At 40.4% G+C, this 23,031-nt stretch overlaps 1 protein-coding gene across 1 annotated transcript in view; it reads left to right on the top strand.

The window, feature by feature from the left end:
• The window catches only part of GALNTL6 (polypeptide N-acetylgalactosaminyltransferase like 6), a 1,268,478-nt gene that overhangs the window by 1,172,640 nt on the left and 72,807 nt on the right, over positions 1 to 23,031 (top strand). The window contains exon 10 of the mRNA XM_002745217.6: positions 14,476 to 14,697. Within this exon, the coding sequence (XP_002745263.2) occupies positions 14,476 to 14,697 (222 nt within the window). The remainder of the gene's footprint in view (positions 1 to 14,475; positions 14,698 to 23,031) is intronic.

Below are 23,031 nucleotides of genomic sequence, written 5' to 3'. Positions count from 1 at the left end.
AGGCAATTCTTCTAAAAACAATAACTTTCTCTAACTCTTCCTTACAATATAACCTAAAGGGCAATAAGGCTGTCTAATACTTGTGGTCAGAACTAAAGATGATTCACATACTACAATTAATGTTTGCATCTCTCCCCATCTGGCCACAGGTTAAAATATAATACATTAGTCCAGGTATAGTGGCTCATGCCTATAATTCCAGTGCTTCAGGAGGCTGAAGCAGGAGGATCACTTGAGGTCAGGAACTTGAGAATAGGCTGGGCAACATGGCAAGACCCCAGCTTTAAAAGGAATTTTCTTAAAGTTAGCTGGGTGTGGTGGCATGTGCCTATAGTCCCAGCTACTTGGAAGCCTGAGGAGGAAGGATTGCTTGATCCCAGGAAGTCAAGCCTGCAGTGAGCCATGATCAAGCTACTGCCCTCCAGCGTGGGTAGCCATTCGAGACCCTGCATCAAAAATAAAACAAAACAACATAAAATGTAATATCTTCTGTTCAGAAGGAGCGTTTAATTTTAAAAATTTAAGGCATCTTCCATAAATAATGTTTTTTTTTATTCTCCATGATTGATATCCTCTTTAAAAGTCAATCATAAATTTGTATGACAACAATGATTCAATAAATCATTAAAATACCCTGAGTTCATTGCATGCTACAAAGATAAATGTCATCTGTAGCCTCAAAGAAGGCTTAGGCTAGATAAATTCTATTAATAAATATTTATCAAGTGCCTACTATGTGCCAGGCAGAAATACACACAACATGCTACGTATCCTAAGTAAATAGTATTGGGCTTTGGCAGTTAGATCAAGCTGTCCCTTTGTGATGTGATGTCACCTCACCTTGAGGCATCCCCTATACTGGGGATGAGTTTCTGGTAGACAATGCTGGTTGTCTCACTCACCCTTCCATCCTATCTTCTTTTTAAACACTGGGTATTTCTTGCTTGTGTTACACAGGAAAAATATAAGGCAAAGGGAAAACATTCTGTCAGCCAAGGGCCCACAGAGAAGAAATGAGGAAATAGGAAACACAGATTTATTCTCCAGCTGACAGTCATCTACTACCTTAATTCCTACCCCAGTGGTATCAGAATTTTTTAAAGAATCTGTATATTTTGTTAGTTTAAAAAATAACAATAGAATCCCATGTTGTTTTTGAAAATTTTAAGCAATATGGATGTAAAGCATAGATTTTTTTTCATATCAAACACAGACGCTAAAAAAGAAAGCAAAATAGCAAATTGCTGGCAGCTACAGTCTTTTGCCATTTGGCAGTATCATGAAAAAATACGTGAGGTAAAGACAATATTATATTCAGACTTAGTAACTTCCCACAAAACATTGCAAAATATGTTATTATTATTATTATTTTTTAGAGACACGGTTGCGCTCTGCTGCCCAGGCTGGAGTGCAGTGATGCAATCCGTGCTCACTGCAGCCTGGGACAGAGTAGCTGGGACTACAGGTACATGCCACCACTCCTGCCTAGTTTTTGTATTTTGGGTAGAGACAGGGTCTCACTATGTTGCCAAGGCTGGTTTGAACTCCAGGAGGCCTCAAGCAATCCTCCAACCCCGACCTCCCACAGTTCCGGGATTACAAGCATGAGCCACCATGTACAGACCAAAAACTGTTTTTTAAGTTTAGTTTCTTCCTAGTTATTTACTGTACATATTTTTTTCCTCCAAAGCTCTCACAGATGGATGTTCTTCCCAACATTAAGGAATTTTGCTCAATTTAAATTTTTTGAATATTCCATGGTGCTTTTCCAAGTTTCAGCTCAGCTATGACTTGTGAATCAATTATCTGATGGTTTCCATTGTGCAAAACAGAGCTTATAATTGAGTCAGGTAGTCCCCAAGCTGTGGGGACAATATTAAGCATTTCTTGAGCCATCACATGAGAACTAAAATTTCACATTAACTTTTGTTTATGCCTATTGGAATATTTTATAGTGTAAATAGAATATCTGAATAGTGATCCCAGATAATTGCATAACAAGCTATCATGATTAATCATTACTTTCACTTTGTCATTCTTAATGAACTAAAATAGGATTTATCTTCCACTTCCTATGGTATCTTTTCCAGTTTGTTTTCGGTTATTCTTTGTCCTACCTAGAGACCTTGGCATTTCAGGCTGTTATTGAGCATTTATATAACTTCCTTTTTTCAAAGCACTTAAGAAACAAACTACATAGTGAGACCAGTTTGTGGACTAGAGAGGGTTTTAATTGCATTTTTATCATTATCCCCATTAGAACTGAACATTTCCCTGTATTCACAACTCCACTAGAGCCTCATAAAGGAGAACGCTAGCTCAGACAAAATAGGTCCCTGCTGCTACAAAATTAAGCTGCTGAAATTTAAGCAAACTCAAGTATTTTAGCATGCCATAATCTCAATAACCAGAAATGCAACTCTTGCAAAGGGGAGTAGAGCTGGCTGTTTAATAAATGCCTTCCAGAACCCCAATCCCATGTCTAAGCCATGGGAGCACCTGGATGGTAGGGACGCATTTCATGGGATTAGCTTCTTCCCATGAGATCTGTGAATGCGCAGTACTTCTGTGCTTGGGGCTGTGCTATTTCATTCCCATTGCAATCCTCCGTGTTTCCAATGGTTCCATTTCCATCTGCAATTCCAGCCCAAGTGTATCTGCTTTCTAGTGCCAGTTAAGATAGGGAAAGTAGTTCCAGTTGCTATTTTGCAAACTGAGAAATGTCCAAAAACAAAATGGCAGCTTTGTGGTGTGTGGATGCTTCTGGGTGTTCTAATTCTGAAAACAGCTTATAGGAATAAAATTTTACAGATTACTTACAACTTGGACAGATATAATTTTCAATCTAAGACCCCTGTAATGGGCATGTAGAAACATAGGGGTTTTATTTTCTGCCTGATGAAAGCATGGGAAATAAAAAAAATCTTAATAACAACTGATATAAATGCTATAGCACCATTTAGTTTAACCACAGTTTGTTTAAATGCTTGCTGTGGCTGTTCTCGTGAGAGAACTAAACTCTTGATAATCTCTTTGGGTGATGGTTAGAAAATGCTGGTGGTGATTTATGAAAAAATAGTAAATGGATTAATGACATTCGTGTAGAAATAAGGTCATACTTCCTTTTATACGTAAGTTGTGATGATGTGAGGCTTGATTACTACGAAGTACACCATTCAGATTGTCCCCAAACCATCTCTAGATATCCCCAAAAGCCTCCATCACATATGCTTGGACACCCACTTGTCAGAAGCGTACCCACGCTGCACTGCCCTGGATTTGCTTCTTTTGTTTCTGCTTTCACTTATCTCTGTCTCTTGCCCATGAAGCTATAGAAGTCAAACCTCCTCCACCACTCACAAAAGCATTAACTACTCACTCACAGTGCTGAGTCTGGAAGAACCAAGACTTCAGTCATTAACGTGCCAGAACTTCTCTGGGTCCTGGGTAGGCTCAGGGTGGCTGTCTCATACCTGTGGGCCATGCTTACTTACCTGGACACAAATGACGTGTGTTTCCATGGTTTCTCCTCAACAGTTCCAGCTTCTGATTATCTCCACTTTCCCAGGGTTTCAAAAATTCAATGACATAAAATTACTGTAGCAAATTCTGACCCTCAAACCCAGCCAAAACAAACAAATACAATCTTAAGGGATACATAAAAATATAAAAATTAGCAACCATACTTTCACTTTAGTCCTATTATCCTTTTTTTATTTTTACTTCCCAGAGTAGGGCATAACAGGCATTACAGCTTTCTCCTGGTTCTCTTGGATGACTTGCTTTGGGAGAAGCCAGTACCAAGTCATGAGGCTACTCAGGCAGCCCTGTAGAATGGCCCATGTGGGAGAAAGAAACCAAACCCTCTTACTCAGCACCCATAGCAAGCACCACTAGCCACCTTGAAAAAAGATCTTCTAGCCTCATCGAAGGCTTAAAATATTACTGCTACCTCAGCCAAAATCTGACTGGAAGTCATGAAAACTCTGATCCAGATTGTACACTCTGTTTCATCCCCAAGTTTGGGAATTGACCCCCAGAAACTGTGAAGGATAAAAAAGTTTACTATGGTTTTTATGCCGCTCAGGTGTGAGATAAAGTGATATTTATCAATAGATAATGAATACAGTTGTTTCTGCTTAATAGTCCTTCATTGGCAAAATTCAGCCCAATTTTATCTTCAGGGACATGATTACCTCAGGTGGCACACTTGAAGCTCAAAAATTAGGCAAGCTTGTACCCCAAAGAACGCTGTTCACAAAATGGAAATCCAGCTCAAAGAATGTGAGGAAAAAATGCAAATCATACATCTGATAAGTGCTTAATATCCAGACTATAGAAAGAACTCCTACAACTTAGCAACAAACACACAACCTAATGGATATATGCAAGAATCTATTTCTGGAAGAGAAGAGAGAGTCAGAAATAGATTCTTGCAAATGGTCAATTGATTTACATAAAGATATAAAGGTATACAGTGGAGAAAAGATTATTTTCTTCAATAATCAATGCTAGAACATTAAGATGTTCATATCCAGAGAAATAAACAAACTTCAATCTATATATAGTACCACATACAAAAATTAACACAGAATCAATTACAGACTTTAAATGTAAAGGATACAATTATAACATTTCTAGAATACAGAAACAAAGAAGAAAAATATTTGTGAGGTTAGTAAAAATTTTCTTAGATATGACATCACAGAAAAAATTGACAAATTGAACTTCATTGAAATTAAAAACACCTAGTCTTCAATGACACTGTTCAGAGAATAAAAAGATAATGACTGAAAAGAGATATTTGCAAATCACATTTCTGGCCAAAGATTTGTATGCATAATACACAAAGAATTCTCAAATTTTAATAATAAGAAAAACAGCCCAATTTTTTAAATGGGTAGATGATTTAAAAGACATTGTACCAAAGAAGATATGCAGGTGGCAAATAAGGACATGAAAAAATGATTAACATCGTTAGTCATTAGGAAAATATAAATTAAAACCACAATGAGATACTACTACATGCTTTTATAATAGCCAGAATTAAAAAGATTGACCACACCAAGTGTTGGAGCAACTGGAAATCTCATACAATGCTGATGGAAATGTAAAATGATACAACCACTTTGGAAAACAATTCAAATGTTTCTTTAAAAGTTAGACACACACCTTGGGAGGCCGAGGCAGGTGTGTGGGAGGCCAAGGTGTGACCTCTTGATCACGAGGTCAAGAGATCAAGACCATCCTGGTCAACATGGTGAAACCCCATCTCTACTAAAAATACAAAAAATTAGCTGGGTGTGGTGGTGCGTGCCTGTAATCCCAGCTACTCAGGAGGCTGAGGCAGGAGAATTGCCTGAACCCAGGAGGCGGAGGTTGCAGTGAACCGAGATCTCGCCATTGCACTCCAGCCTGGGTAACAAAAGCGAAACTCAGTCTCAAAAAAAAAAAAAAGTTAGACACAAACCTAGAGTACAACCTAGCCATTCCACTTCAAGATCTTTATCCAGGAGAAATGAAGGCAAATGCTCGTAAAAGACTTGTACAAGACTGTTCAAACAGTTTTATTTGTAATAGCCCAAAACTGGAAATAACCCAGGTGTTCATCAACAGGTAAATGGATAAACAAACTGTAGGTTTTTTTCATGTGATAGAATACAGTAAGAATGGGCTGGGCATGGTGACTCGTGCCTGTAATCCCGGCACTTTGGGAAGCTTGAGGCAGGCAGATCACCTGAGGTCAGGAGTTCGAGCCCAACCTAGCCAACATGGTGAAACCCTGTCTCTACTATAGAAATACAAAATTAGCTGGGCATGGTGGCATGCACTCAAGAGGCTGAGGCAGGAGAATCACTTGAATCCAGGAGGAGCTGAGAGCACGCTATTGCACTCCAGCGTGGACAAAAAGAGTGAAACTCCATCTCAAAAAAAAAAAAAAGAATACAATAAGAATGAATACACTAAGCTACATGAATAAAAATCAAAATACTTATACTAAGTGAAAGAAACCAGACAGAAAGAACACATACTGTATGATTCTAATTATATAAAACTCTAAAAAATACAAATTATACTATAGTGAAAAAATAGTTTTCAGTGATTGTCTGGGGACATAGAAAGGAGATTAGGAAAGGGATTTCAAAGAGTCATGAAGAAACCTTTGCAGGTGACAAACATGTTCCTTATCTTGATAGTGCTGATGGTTCCACTAACACAATATATACATATGTCAACATACACCAAACTATTCACTTTAAATATGAGCGTTTCTTGTATATCAACTATTCTCAATAAAGCTGATCTTAAAATTAGGCTTACCAGCATTTTTTAAGACATATTATCCTCATTTGGGGATTTTGTTTGTTTGTCTTATATCTAAAGACTATATTAAAAGCTATCATAAATGCCACCATAGATATTCAAAATATTCGGACAAAAACACAATAGAGATATAAATTCAAAGAGAGAGCTAACCCTTATTCATGAAAGTCCAAAGAAGATAACCACCTGCAAACAGCTCACACGGCCTTGGGGAAGAAGGAAGAGGAAATTGCCTGTCAGAGAAGCTCCCTTTGTAGGACTAGATTAGCCTCCTCTCCTTAGATTGAAAGTTTCCCACTGACTTCAAAGAAGTGCTCAGATCAGAGAAATGTGGAGCTAGGCTGAATAACTGCAGTGAGGTTGGGGCAATCTTAAAGAGATTCTCTTTTGAGCTGTACCCAAGATGACATTATCATATTATCAATAATAAAAGGGTTGTGGGGTCGGACTACTGAGCCACAAAGGCACTCTTAAGCATCAAAGAGGAGATAAGAAATACATTCAAATAAAAACAGAAATTCAAAATCATGAGATATGGATACACTTCCTTGCTGTAAGAGTGACTGTGACAAATTAGAAACTGTTACTGCGTGGGACTGGCTTTGCTAGTTATCACCAGATTCAGGGGAAAAAGCATATAATATGTATATTTGTCCCCTGAACCTGGTGATAACTAGCAAAGCCAGTTATATATATATATGTACATATATATATATATATATATATATATATATACACACACACGCATGTGTGTGTGTGTGTGTGTGTATGAAGAAATAGGAGTCACTGTAACCCAATCCACCGTAATACAATAGCTTAATATTGACACAAGCACTATTTGTGAAGCGGGATCTTGCCGATACACATGTATAATCACACCCTGCACAAAGAAATAGAAACACTCTACTGAGGTGAGATGGCCCAAATAATACAAATACAGTTGACTCACAAATCACAAACTGAGAAACTGAACAGGGATTGAATAGTCTAGCAATAAAATCTAAAATGGTGTTGCTGGTAAAAAAAATAATAATAATAATAATTAGTGGATAGATTTATGCAGTTTCACAAACCAGCAGGAAAGAATTGAACTATCTATTTTCCTCCTGCTGTACACTAACAGTGATCAGTCAAGCTGGAAATATGTTCTTATGAACTGAGCTAGAAATGTGATTTAATGTTCCTGGTAAAATATCAATTCAAAGACCTGATGAGTATTAGAATTAAGGAAAGATTTAGTGTTGATTAAGGAAAGATTTAGCACAAAGGAAACAAGACTTGAATTCTAAAGCCCTCTAATGTAAGGCTGAATGTGTTGAGTATGTTAATAAATATTTGAGTAACACAGAAAGGAGAGATTAATGCCAGTTTGGGTTGAGTAGAGGAACATATGTGATACGCAAAGAACCACAGACAAATGACAGAAAAATAGAGAATACTGTCAATGTCTTATACAAAGAAGATCCTCCGAATAACAGTTTTAATTTCATTTATCATTCAAGAAGATGAAGGTTTGCCAATTTTTAAAATAGAGGAACCCTTCATTTGCTTTCTACACCAAAAATAGATATATTCCTCAGCTCTAGTAGCTATCTTTACAGTATCTTACATGACTCCCATACTGGGTACACCCCCAGCAGATGAAAACCTCTTGAATTCAACGTGAATGGGTTTGGGTCCTCTCTCCCAATCTCCCTTGTCCACCCTAAACATGGAACCTAGATAAAAGCCTACCCAGATGTACAGAAACAGAAAGCCTTCACCTACTTATTTTCACACTGAGGTTAGCATTAAGCCCTAAAAATAGTTCCTTCTGGCCATGCTGAGCCTCACCTCTAGCTACCAATTAGCCCTACTGTTCCTTAAATTCTGTGACTACTTCCCTGTTTGCTTCACAGATAGAGGGCCAGCAGGATCCCACCTCTTAGAAAACAAAAAAACAGTGGCATTGTGTGTTTATACTGTATCAGCTGTGTGTTATGGCAGGCTTTTCGGCAGAGAACTGCCTGAAACTCCTCTGGAATAATTTCCACAGAAGCAAAAGATTCTTTATGTATTGGCAATAACAAGACATGCCAGATTCTGCATAGATGGTCACTGGATGGATTAAAAAACATTCATAGAGCCCATTAAATGCAAATTATATACATCAGGAGTAGGACTGCCATATTTAGCAAGTAAAAATACAGTATGCCTCACTAAATTTGAATTTCAGATAAATGACAAATATTTTAGTATAAGTATGTCCCATATAACATTAATAATATAAGTATCAATTATATTTACAAATTGATATGATTTGGCTGTGACCGCACAAAAATCTCATCTTGAATTGTAGCTCTTATTTCCTTTTGGAGAATTATCCTGTTCAACAATCCATTTTAGTCATGGAAAGGTAGCCCGCCAGGCATGGTGGTTCACACCTGTAATCCCAGCACTGTGGGAGGCTGAGGTGGGCGGATCACAAGGTCAGGGGATTGAGACCATCCTGGTTAATACGGTGAAATCCTGTCTCTACTAAAAATACAAAAATTTAGCAGGACGTGGTAGCACACTCCTGTAGTCCCAGCTACGCAGGAGGCTGAGGCAGGAGAATGGCTTGAACCTGGGAGGCAGAGATTGCAGTGAGTGAGATTGTGTCACTGCACTCCAGCCTGGGTGACAGAGCAAGACTCCAATTAAAAAGAAAAGAAAAGAAAAGAAAAGGTAGCCAACATGGTTTAGCCAGGATAAGCAAGGACAAACAATGAGAAAGGTGAATTGCCAGGTATGAAAAGGGAGAAGAAATTGTGACATTCTGGTACAGCCCTATAAAAGAGGTATGAGAGATTTTTGAGTTGGGCAGAACCATGGCAAGAAGCTAAAAGACGGAGGAAATTTTAGCCAGCAAGAAATTCCCTTTAGCAATCAAGGGAAAAGAACACAAGTGGTGAAATACTTCATCTTACATCGTCATCTGTGCTATTTTGTTATCTAAGTCTCTGCCACTGCCCAGAAATCTTCAGTAAAAGTTATGCCCAGTTGATGTACAGAGAGACATTTAAGAGATGAGGGAAAATATCTGTGCACCCCATTCAAGTCTCTGCAGGACAGAAGGTACACAGCAAGCTGGGGGCAAGATGCCTGTAGGAGAGAAAGATCACAAACAGAAAATTGAAGGATGAATTTGTGACACCTTTGGGAATCCACAGAAATCTTCAGAACAGGGACATGCGATTTGAAGTTAAAGCACTTTTACTTAAATCTCAAGAAAAGCAAAAATCCCAGCTAACACCTGGCTCTGTGTATATAAGGCAATCTCTAAAGGTGCGACATCTGATAGTTCAAGAGTAAATGATTACATGTATAGATCTCCCAGCATTCATGCTTGACCCTTTCTGTTACCAGGGGAGTAAAACTTCAATCGGATTGCCTGGTTCCCACACCAGGAGTCGAGTCCAAGCCCGGGCCGCCTGGGTGAAAACCAGGAATCCTAACCTCTAGACCTAGCTTGGAGGCTCTTGGCCTCTCTAACTCGGAAGAATGGGGACAGGGGCCCCAGAGGCACGATGAGTTTACCGTTGTAATAAAAATCGTGGACCCAGAGAGTTTTGTGGAAGAGTGATTTATTAGACACACAGAGAGAGAGAGAGAGAAAAGGCAGTTTCCACGCTGTCATGGGAGGAGAACCCAGAGAGGGAATATGTTCAGGTAGGAGCAACTCAAGTTTTAACCCTCGAGTTAGTCCCTCCCCATTCATTTTCTCATCCAATGAGAGGAGTTCTTTCAAACTTCCTCAGGATTGATTGATCTTTGACTTGTTTTACAACCCTGAGTCACAGAGCCCCCTCCTCCATGAGCTCTGGTGTGAATTTACGGGACAAAAGCTTCCTGACTGGAAGATAGATAAAGAACTTGACCTGGCCCGCGTGGAAGAGGTGCTCAAAGAGCCCAAGTCGCCTGAGGCAGGGAGCCCGGAAATTCCCATACTTGAAACCACGCCCCTCACGGACCCAGGTAGAGAAGTTTCTTTAACACGGTCCCACATTTCCTTCCCCTTGAACCTTTTTTTGAAAATCTTAGCACCTCCACCAATGTTCATTTAATCTCAGAGAAAGATAGGACTACTCAGATTGATTTATTTTCTCTTTTACCAACTCTGACACAAGCTGTTATTGGGATGTTTCCATTTCATGATTCTGCACATGTTTACACAGCCATAGGTGTTTAAGTGAGAAATATTGCTTTGCTCCCACTTCACTATCTCTGTGTATGTGAATGTGTGCTATGCGTGCTCATGGATAAACACCCCAACGAACTCCAATGAGTATATGATCGTGCTATTTCCTGGAGTGGGTCAATTTATTCTATAATCTATAAAAGACAATGAAACTATCTTTTTGCAACTGCTTGCAATCTTTCTCAGCTGTGCTACCAACGTTTTCCGAAAAACTGAGTACTGGTTTATGATCCCAGTGACAAATTAACACAATGTTTTATTATTTCCAGAATAATAACCTCAGAAAGATTTTATTTGGCCAGCAACCTGGATGGTTGAGGAATGAGGGCCATTCCTTGAATATAATAATTGACACTTTAGAAAGTTTCCCTCCTCATAGGAAATTTCAGAGAACAGAGCATCTATAATCCAAAATGTCTAATAAGCCAATGGGGACATTAGAGAATGGTCACAATGTTTTATTTATGTTTAAATGTTTATGTAACAGTCATACCTAGAGGGAAACTTGCTATTGCCATCTTTGCAATTATTATGTTGTTTCTACATAATAAATTGTATTTTATTATTATGTAATTCTACATAATAAATTGTAAAACTACAAAAAAAGGAATTGATGAACACACATGATCCTTGGAATATGTTCATGATCCCACTGCTTGCTTTGGAGTGGTTTTCTGGGGGGTTGTTTGTTTGTTTTGAGACAGAGTTTCACTTTTACTGCCCAGGCTGGAGTGCTGTGGCATGATCTCAGCTCATGGCAACCTCTGCCTCCCAGGTTTAAGCAGTTCTCCTGCCTCAGCTTCCCAAGTAGCTGGAATTACAGGCGTCTGCCACCACACCTGGCTAAATGTGTGTGTGTGTGTGTGTGTGTGTGTGTGTGTTTAGTAGAGATGTGGTTTCACCATGTTGGCCACACTGGTCTGGAACTCCTGACCTTAGGTGATCCACCCGCCTCAGCCTTCCAAAGTGCTGAGATTACAGGCATGAGCCACCATGCCTGGCCACTTTGGAATGCTTGAGAAATCAGCACAACTGGTATCTTTCAACTTGAAACGGACATGATGATGCAGAGCTACCTGGCTAGTTCCCTAGTTAACTATACTAGAGCACACTTGACCTTTGGTGACAGCTTTCCAACATGCTGACTCTTGCCTCTTTTACTTATTGCTGTTGCCTATTCTGGTTAGCATTTATCATGATCCTCTGAGCCGTTTCCCATTGACTGCACCAGCGTTAGTTAGTTTCTCTATGAGTTTTGCAATAATTGCCATGTCTATTTCAAAAACCCAAAGCAACAAAAATCTACCATTTAGCAACAGCACTTGTTTTTAATTGTCCCCATTTCAGCACTTTTATCAATAGATACTTATGCACACTATGAATTTGTTCACATTTATTTTAGCATATGGTCTATCATTAATTCAATAATTAGCTTGCCCAGATGAGCACATACATGTTTCTGGAATCACACAAGATGCTAGGCCTTTTAAGGAAAAAACAGATCCATCCCTAACGTCATGGCACGTATAGTCTAAAAGTGCTTACTTATTCAAGTCAAAACAGAGTCCTTAATGACAGATCGTTTTTGCAAGCTACCGGAATTTTAAAGGCATGGTTTTTCCAAGAAAATCACTTTCTCATTATTCCTGGGTCATTTGCTTCTGCTTTTTGCCATTTCCCTAACTGTATTCATTTTCACTTATCAGAGAGGTGTAAATTGATGAAAATTAAATATTTCCGCTTTATTTAATATTGCAGTTTAGGGTAAAAGATTGGAACTACAGCCTAAAATCAATTTTGAATATAACTAATTTTTTTCATTCTAATCCTCATTTAGAAATTTGGCCTGAGGACAAGTGAAATAGAATGCATCTCATACAAAATGTTTGTCAAAATGAAATGAAAATAGTGAGGTGATATTACAGACTCACACTGAGAGTTGATGTATATACGTAGGACACAGTGCCATCCCAGAGCAGGACTCTCAGGACCTCATCTGCTTCCTTTCTGGTTCCCAAATGAATCAGCTGATTCTGAACTGGTGGCAAGGGCTAGAATATTACAAAACCATGTTGACTCTGGTTATCTGTTAAGGTAAACTGGAGTCCAAGGAGCAGAAAGGGTTATGGGCCAGGCAATGCTGATGGGGTGGTAGGGCGCATAGCAGTGGCAGATAATAATCTCTCAGGGAACAATTCTCACATTTTCAAGGTCATTTTCCTATCTTCCTATCTATGCACCAGGCATCTTAAAAGGAAAGGAACACAGAGGGAACTGAGAAATCAGAGCTTTCTTTGTGGCTCTGTCTCTTTTCTGCATCTTGCTGTGTTAACAGAGCCCTTCTTGTAGCCCGCCATCCACCAAACGCACCCAAGGAGTCCACGGAGAGTGAGAAGCGGGGACAAGTTCAGAGAGGAGAGGCCCACTGGGAGACACTGAACACACGGAATGAGTGGAGTGGAAGAAGAAATGCGTGGTCTCATTAGTAATGAGGTATCAGTGACGATGCCTTCAAATCCAACAGACCTCTGGGCAGAGTTCCAGGCCTGAATTAGGATTCTGCAGTCATTTTTAAGAGAAAGCACTTTTCCTAAATGTCACTAGCTTTTACTTTAGTCACCTCTGTCCAGATCTCATTAAAGTTCCTGGCCATTGCTCTCATTTTATCTTCTAAGTGCAAGTGAGAAACAGGAGTGGGTCATGCTCACACCAACCGAGCACTTAAAATAAGAACTTGAGCAGGACACAAGAAGCAGAGACTATGGGACACCACCAGCCTATGAAAATGTGCTGCAGCACATTGAAGCTGGAGGCATCAAACTGGCATCTTCTACACAAACGCAGTCACTCTTTCTACTATTTAGCACCATAGAGCTTGGAGGCCCATCAGAGAGCATCTCATCTCAGCTAATCCCTTTCCTAAAGGCCACAGGAACAGTTCCATTAACATGTGGCTAGCCCAACACCACCAGGGTCTCCAATTTCCAATCCTGCACTCATTTTACTGCTAATAATAGCTCTAATATTTGTGGTGCCTATTATGTGCCAGGTATTTATTCTAAGTGCTTTACAGGTGTTGCCTTACTTAATCCTACAGCCACCCCCATGATGCAGGCATGTATTACTGTTGCCATTTTCAGGTGAGGAATCTGATACCCAGCGTGGGTGCGTAACTTGGTCAATTCCAAAACCCACAAAAGGGCTGAGCTTCCTACACTGAATCCACACACTCTGCTACACCCAAGATCCACACACTCTCCCCCACCTAAGATCCATGCTTATTCCCCACCACCAACTTTTCACTTCCTTCACCCCAGGGACACATCTGTGGACAAAACTGGCTACTTGGTGCTTCCTTTAGCCCCACTTCATCATACAGTAAACTGCTAAATTCTGATTGGTATCTGTGTGGCACACATAAAATTTCAGAACACACAGTTGTAAATGTAGTAATGCTCAGTTATCTCTCTAAAGTTGGGGGAAAAGAATAATAGCTTGTTTGTCCTCATTCTTTCCAAGATCCTTGTTTCTGGAAAGGCTTTAAGCAATTTCATGCCTAAGAGGAACTTCATTCTCTCCACTTTCAACACCTTTAGTTTTACGTAAAAAATAAAAAATGTATAATCATGAATTAACATGGGGAATAAGAAAGCTGACATAATAGTGAGCCGAATCTTTACTGGCTCTAATAAATTAATTACCAAATTGGCAATTGAACCCCATGCCGGAAGCAGAAATGTGTGCGAAGCCACAGGCTAATTATATCAAACCCCTTGCAGTTATGAAAACTTCCATCGCTCATAAACCACCAACCAGGGCTGCCTGAGGTTGTCTGCTAGCTTTTCCTTTTCTTTTTTTAATTTCTGGTGCAACAAAAAACCACCCTTTGAATAAATAAGGGGATAAATAACTTTTTTTTTCCTGCTGCACAGAACCTGAAGCGGGTAGCTGAGACCTGGATGGATGAATTTGCCGAGTACATTTATCAGCGGCGGCCAGAGTACAGGCATCTCTCCACGGGGGACATCTCTGCCCAAAAGGAGTTGCGCAAGCAGCTAAAGTGCAAGGACTTCAAATGGTTCATGGCTGCAGTGGCCTGGGACGTGCCTAAATACTACCCTCCAGTGGAGCCCCCGCCTGCTGCCTGGGGGGAGGTGAGGAAAGGCTGCATGAAACCTGCGCCGCCTACCTGTGAGACTGTATTCCTTCCCTGTAGCCTCAGGTGGTGGGAGGGGCTGCTAACACCTTCACTTTTACCCTCCAGCCAAGCAACATTTATTTAAATCATCTCAATAATGAAATGCTCAACCTGTTTTTAACAATTACTAGATTTCGCCTGCAGAGTTGATAACCTAACCCAGAATTAGTGACCACTGTTGATTCCTCAGATGATTTCTGAGATGGTTGTTTTGTTTTGTTTTGTTTTTGAGATGGAGTCTCACTGTCTCCCAGGCTGGAATGCAGTGGCTTGATCTTGGCTCACTGCAAGCTCTGCCTCCAGGGTTCAAGCAAGTCTCCTGCCTCAGCCTCCCAGGCTGGAGTGCAGTGTTGTTCTCTTGGCTCACTCCACCTCCCGAGTTCAAGCGATTCTTCTACCCCAGCCTCCTGAGTAGCTGAAATTATAGATGCATGCCACAACACCCAGCTAATTTTTGTATTTTTAGTAGAGATGGGGTTTCGCCATGTTGGCCAGACTGGTCTTGAACTCTTGCCTCAGGTGATGCTCCCACCTCGGCCTCCTAAAGTGCTGGGATTACAGGTGTCAGCCACAATACCTGGCCAAGAATTTTTAAAATACACCTAGAAAATATTTTTATTTGAAATTAGGGGAATCACTATCAGCGTTTGTCTGTCATACAAGTGCATAAATATGGATACCTGATATCCATGATAAAAAGCCTCTGTCCTGGTGCACAGCCTTGTTGCTATTGGTATAGGCAAGTACCAGGCAATGAGGGGCTTGGCTATTTTCCTAACCCGCAGTGCTGTACAGAATCATGAAGAAATGCATTCCCATAATATACAGAATGGTGGCACATGCAGCCATATTGATTCTTTAAATAAACACCAACCAACCTTTCCACCTCTAAACACTTCTACTCAGTGGAAATAGAATGGAAAGAGCTGAATAGCTCCAGATCCCAAGTTTAAAATTTCTATTATTTGGTACAGAAAAGACTATTGCACTGTGTTTGGTTTCATTCAATACTCTTATATAACCTTTCTCCACAGAATAGTGTGTGCTAAAGCACTACTAAGATTGGATAGGGTGGATTTATCCTAGCAATTTAACCTGCTCTTAGCAGAGGATATGAGGGAAACGCATCAAGGCTGGACGTCCACACCATCCCACTTCTCCAGCCTTTCAGAAATTGAGAGTTGATTGTCTTGCATTGTGGAGGAGTACCATCAGTGTCCTTGGTTTTATAGTCTCTGGAAGATGATGCCATTGCCTAGATAGAGTCTGTGGCTGCAGAGCTCTGAGAAAAGGCTAGCCAAGAGCATGGTAGGAGAGGTCGGAGGATGCAGGCAGTGTTCCTGGGCGAGCTGTTCCAGATCCTTATAGAAGATGTGGTAAGTCACAGGTGCACTGCTTATTGTGTTCAGAGGGTGACTCTGTTCATGCTTGGGACATCCAAGATGAAAGAGAGAGCCAGTGCTGCAATTACACTCTCCATCTCCTCATGGATTTTGCATGTGCATGTGGTCCTGACTTTATCTGCTTCCTTCAAGTTAGCAATCCAGTCTCATCATTTGCATCTTAAACATTTCATTAAAACTTCTGTAGAACATTAGTAATATTAGCCTGCTTGTATTCATTTAACTATCTACCATGGACTTAATTCATAGTAGTGGAAATTTGAAGTAGACGGTTATCAGAAAGAACTTGCCTATCCTAACGTGTTAGAAGGCTTAGGAAGTGAGATCCTTCTACAGGTTTTTTGATAAGGTTCTGTTTGTCATCTTTCTATGATGATTTAAATGCTGTCCTGCCTAGTGACTAAGAGATACACTTGAGGAGCCTGCAGTATCATTATGTGATTCACTACAGGGCTAAAATCTCATCCATCTTTTATCTGCCTTACTTAGAAAGGTAAATTTGTCTTCCTTCTGGTTACTATATTCTTCAAACTACAACTGCTCACATTTTTCCCACATTACCTGACTAAAGCGTAACCTGAATTTATATAGCACCTTTTCTAAATAGACTGAAATCTTCCATTCGGGTACTAGGAAGGATACAACCTTCCAGGAATAATCAAAATCAGAATCATCTTAAGCCCAAGTAGGCTATGCCAGTGTGTTTTTATCTATTACCCTAGATTGCCTTATACTTTTACAGCACTTGCCTTATCCCTGGAGACATTTGCATTCATTATTTCTGGCTTAAACAATCAGACATTGAGAAGATCAGATTTTTTATCTTTCCTCAGACAAGGATTTGCTCTGTCACACAAGCTGGAGTGCAGTGGCATGATCACAGCTCACTGCAGCCTCAAACTCTTGGGCTCAACTGATCTTCTCACCTCAACCTCCTGAGTAGCCCAGACTACACATTCACACCACCAGTTCCAGCTAATTCTTTAAATTTTTTGTAGAGACAGGATCTCAATATGTTGCCCTTGCTGATCTTGAATTCCTGGCCTCTCACCTCAGCCTCCCCCATTGCTAGAAGCACAAGCACAAGACACCACACCTGGCAACAGATTTTATTTTTTCCTTTTTAACACAGTGGCAAATTTCTTTCCCCAAGGCCTCAGAACAGTAAACAAATAAAGGTCATATTTAGCTTTAGGAAAGAGGAAAATGGAAACATAGTATATGTGTCAGTTGCATTCAGTTGTATTTGTTCAGTGAAGATATGATGCATAGCAAGAATGAAGACATGGAGCAAGGGAGGAAGGCAAGAAAAAAGAAATCAATACCAGACAAGGGTTTGCACTGTTAAATACCAGTTTTTTAAAGTATCTAATTCTCAGGCAGAGTAGATCTCTGAGAGCGTAAGTGAAACATGTACATTTAGTGCAGGAGGCAAGTGTAGGATTTGAAATGCAGCTTAATCTCAATTCAATAATGAAAAAAAGATTATTTTCTAACTCTATGGGGGTAATAATATTTTTAAGGGTGGATAGGCTGGACACGGTGGTTCACACCTGTAATCCCAACACTTCTGGAGGCCGAGGCAGTTAGATCGCCTGAGGTCAGGAGTTCAAGACCAGCCTGGCCAACATGGTGAAACCCCACCTCTACTGAAAATACAAAAATTATCTGGGTGTGGTGGCAGGCTGTAATCCCAGCTACTCGGGAGGCTGAGGTAGGAGAATCACTTGAACCAGGGAGGTGAAGGTTGCAGTGAGTCGAGATTGCACCACTGGACTCCAGCTGGGCCACAAAGCAAGATTCCATCTCAAAAAAAAAAATAGATAAAAAATTCTTAAAAGTGCAGAATATATGTGTTGACCGACTTAATCTCTGACAAAAAACTTTCAAAATGTTGACATGTACAATTTCTTTTGCCTTTCAGAGAGTTTCTTAAAATAAACTTTTCATTTTGGAATAATTTTAAATTTACAGAAACATTGCAAAGATAGTGTAGGAAGTTCACACATTACCCTTCCCTCAGCTTCTTCTAATGTTAACATGCTATGTTTACCACATTAACTGTAGTGTATTTAATCAAGCTGAGTAATTAGCATTAGCATAATATTATTAACTAAACCGGACTTTATTCAGATTTCACTAGTTTTTTTTACTAATGTCCTTTTTCTGTTCCAGGATCCAATCCAGTATAGGAAAGAGCTTTTTAGTTTCCTATAAACTTTAAATTAATTGTTAGAATGGGCAAAGTTCCTACAGAAATGTAATAAGTCAATTACTGTTTTAGTAACGGTGGTTCCTTTAAAGCAGTTATGGGAAGGAACCACAAACCTCCAGCAATGTAAACATAAGATTCCTTTATGGGAGATCTGGGCCAAGAAGCAGGGCAACTCGCGGTTTTATGCACTTGTACTTGGAACAGTTTTCCACCTGCTTGTCTGTGCCAGCCTGATGGTGGGTAAACAATGACGTGCTTAGGCAATTTTTGGCTCTGGTACTTGGAACTCGGCTCATAAAGGATATTTTACAGACCATAAACAGCCTATAAACCCCCACTCATTTCCCTGACAAATTCAGCTGGATTACTGCACTTGTCTCCTGGCTCATCTCCCTGCTTCTGCCCGCCCCTCTTCAGTTTATTCTCAACACAGTCCACTTCAAACAAACCGGAGATGAGGCCACCACTCCTCCATTCAAGCTTTCAGTGGCTGCGATCTATCACTAGGTAAAAATGAAAGTCCTTGCTTATAAGATTCTAAACACTCTGACCCCTGTTGTGTCCCCTCCAACCTTCTCTCTGACTCTTCAACCCCTGGCCTATCTTCGTGCACTGGCCTCGTCACCAGTCTTCACACAGTTCAGGTGCAGTCTGACCTCAGCACCTTTGCGTTTACTGTTCCTTACAGCTTAGCATCCTCCAGTCTCAGAGATCATATGGCTACTGCCCTTACTTCCTTCTGGTCCTTGCTCAAAAAGTCATCCTCTCTGTAAGGTCTTCCCTAGTCAGCGTATCTAAAATTGCCACAACACCCACACACGTGCACATGCATACTTTTATACTCCCTACTCCCTTTCCTCCTTTATTTTTCTCCCTAGCATCCATCACTATATAACAAGCCATGTAATTTATTTGTATATCATGTTTCTCATCTATCTCTCCCACTAGAAAGTAAACTCCACGATAAGGATTTTGTTGGTTTGTTGTGTTGCTATTGCTCTTTTGCAGAAAGACATAGTCTCTAGCATATAGTAGGTGCTCCATAAATATTTGTTGAATGAATGAAAGATGAATGAATTGGGGATCCTGGCTCCCTGTTGTCCCACCCACTTTGCCCACAGGCATGTGTATGTGAACCCTCCCCAGGGTACACTGAGCACTTTCTTCCTCCATGACGTGCACTGGCCTCGTCACCAGTCTTCACACAGGCCAGTGCACGTCATGGAGTGAAGCACGTCACTGGCTATACCAAGTCCACGTCTTTGGAAAGCTTGGCCAGAAAGACAGTTTGGGTATTGAATCCCGGGTAACTGGTAACCGATTCTGAGGAACGGTCAGGTCTATGGTCCATGTGATAGTTAAGTTACAAAACATTCTGCTCTGACATCCTACAGGGAAGAAGGAGAAACTCCAAAAGTTGAAAGCCTCTGCTCAGCAATTTCCAAACTCTGCCAACCAGCTTCCTACTTAAAAGGCAGAAGAGATTAACATCACATCTGATAGAGCAGTACTCTCCAGAAGTCATTCCATCCTCTGGTAGTCAAGGAGAATGGGTACAGTGGGGAGGTGATGAGTCCCAGAAAGAAAAAATAGGATTGTGAACCATGTAATAAATTGAACAACCCTCAGTGCTGTTCAAATAGAAGCAATGTGCTTTCCCCCATGCTGTGTTAAATAGGGTAAGAACAGGTTTAAAGTGGAAAATTATTCTTAAACCACTCACATATGGAGTGTCTCTTTTTGTGTCAAGATGCTAAATGAAAGAAACTGAGTTTCCCATTATTTTCCCCTTCTCCTCCTTAGAATTCATGAATTTGCTAAAGTCATTTAGAGTGCTCCTTTATAGTCTAAAAAGAAGAGTTCTGCAGAATTCAAAATATCATGTGTAAGAAGGAATAAAAGATGCAAAATAGACAAACGTGTCTTTTCCAACCAGTGCCATAAATTCTTTTAAGAAGTGTCTGCTTACTGTCCTCAATGTGCCAATCTGGGCACTTCCATTTGTCACCTTGCGATTGTGCAAACTTTTAAAAAAATCTTTATTTTAAAAATTCATGTCAATACCAATCTACCTAGGCTGCTTATTTAAATTCCTTTCCCAAGACTAATGTCACCCTGAATTGTGTGGAGCATTCACAAAGACAGGCACCCTAAATAATTCCAGTTCTCCTCCTATGCTGCAGGCTGCTGTTCTTAACTTCTTTTCACCTGCTTGCTTCTTCTTTATTCTAATGTTTTCTCAGTGCACGAGGCTCTTCACGTTTCTCCCTATCAGCTTACAAGAAAGTAAGTTTAACACTAGGAGGTGCATTATCTCAAAGATCATCTGAGGATGCGACGCTGTCTTTTTCAAAGAAGTTCGGTGTGAGTGCTGCTGATGTGCGATGCAGGAGTAAAAAGCACGTGCTTTCTGCACAGAGAGCGAGGTTCCCTCGGGTTCTCTTGGGAGAGCCAAAGCCAGCTTTCCTGAATTCCCCAGCAATCTAGTCTCACAACCAGGAACGCTGCGAAGTGAGATTGTCCTGCTATTTCCCTGGCAACCATGCAGGGAACTGTCTCTGCCCTTTAGGTGCTATATCTCATCAACCCAGATCTTTAAATTAAGCACTCATTCAGAGATGATTTATCCTTCAGACCATATTAGACTCAACTTGATCTGTCATTTATTTTCTCAGGCAGAGGCAGGGCTGGGACACTATGCTAAGTCATCTCTCTGGGGCTCAATGAGGTTGGGAAAAAAGTAAGAACACATAAAGAACTGCATTATCCTCTCAAATATTTCTGTGCTTTCTGAGTTTTCAACATTGAGATGGGGCTATGAAAATAAATTTAAAGTGTCCTAAAATAAACACAATTTTAATTTCACATTCCCAGATGAACAAATTGGACATCATAGTGCCCCAACAGTGGCAATTTAACTCAAGTCATAACAGAATCAGAGGTGCTTCAGAGCTAACAAATATTTTTTCTTCTATATGGCATATATGAATTTGGCAAACAAAACATTCTGTCTTTTCCTTCTATTTATTTTATAAGTATGTGTATTTGTATTTGATACACGTTTACACACATAAATATGTACATTTTTGGATTCATGTGCCGGGAGTCAATGACATTTTAAGTGTGTGTTAACCTACTCACAAATTCATCTTAGCATTTAACTTTCAATGAAAATTAGTACTTTTCTAATTCTGAGAATGACACTAAATTACTAGAATTTAAATAGAACTAATAAAATTAATTGTTGCCTAAGTAACTCAGTTGGGAGAATGTTAGACTGAAGAATTAAGAGAATTGAATTGAGTTCACTCAACTGTCATAGCAAAATTTCTAATCCACAGCCTCAGAAAGTTAGCATAGATGAAAAAATTCAATATAATTTTTCCAGTATTGGACATCAGAATACCTCCCCCTACTAATGGGGTGACAAAGTGACCCCTGGCTTCTGTGATAACTAAGAGTGGTCTCTACAGTGACAACTGCCCTTGACTTGCCTTAAAAATCCAGTAACCATCCACAGACTGGTGGGGGACAAGAAAATTGTAGCCAAATAAAAAGGGGAAGGGGGGTTCCTGGGGTCCTGGGATGAAATTTTTTGAAAGAGGGTGTCAATTTTTTTTCTTTTTTTGAGACAGAGGCTTGCTCTGTCGCCCAGACTGGAATGCAGTGGCACAATCTCGGCTTACTGCAACCTCTGCCTCCCGGTTTCAAGCAATTCTCCTGCCTCAGCTTTCCAGGTATCTGGGATTACAGGCATGCACCACCATGCCCACCTAATTTCTGTTTTTTGTTTTTTTGTTTTTTAGACGGAGTTTCGCTCTTGTTACCCAGGCTGGTGTGCAATGGCGCGATCTCGGCTCACCGCAACCTCCGCCTCCTGGGTTCAGGCAATTCTCCTGCCTCAGCCTCCCGAGTAGCTGGGATTACAGGCACGCGCCACCATGCCCAGCTAATTTTTTGTATATTTTTTGGTAGAGACGGGGTTTCACCATGTTGACCAGGATGGTCTCGATCTCCTGACCTCGTGATCCACCCGCCTCGGCCTCCCAAAGTGCTGGGATTACAGGCTTGAGCCACCGCGCCCGGCCGTAATTTCTGTATTTTTGTAGAGATGGATTTCACAGTGTTGGTCAGGATGGTCTCATTCTCTTGACCTTGTGATCCACCCACCTCAGCCTCCCAAAGTGCTGGGATTACAGGCATGAACCACCGCACCCAGCCCAGGAGGTCAATTCTAAGACTAATGCCAGTAGGCATTATTGGGCTTGAAATTTGATTTTAATCATCTGCAGGCAGACAACAGTTTAAAATCAGAGCCAATATTCCTCTAAGTGTCCTTGCAATGTATTGAGCTGCTGTGTTAGCAGCAAGCCATCATGGGCACTGCTCCAAGCTCTGAGAAGTGTGATAACTGTGCTGCTAAGAGGTCAGTCATCTCTTACATTCACAAGAGAGACATTTTTAGCAACCTGAAGGTCACCTGTTAGTCTTAGATTTTGTAAGCAACCTGAAACATAGCTACCTCTGTCTTGATTTGAGAGATGGGAAAATAAGCACTCCTCTGCTCCCCATCAGCTTCCGTGGCTAAATTCTTTCTCCATGTTTTATTTTCTGACAATTATCTCTGCGTTTTTTATCTACTTGATTACATTTCCTCCTGTTGACTTTAGGA

The sequence above is a fragment of the Callithrix jacchus genome, chromosome 3 (genome assembly GCF_049354715.1).
Source record: "Callithrix jacchus isolate 240 chromosome 3, calJac240_pri, whole genome shotgun sequence".
Classification (NCBI taxonomy): domain Eukaryota; kingdom Metazoa; phylum Chordata; class Mammalia; order Primates; family Cebidae; genus Callithrix; species Callithrix jacchus.
This window is presented reverse-complemented; position numbering and strand designations above follow the sequence as displayed.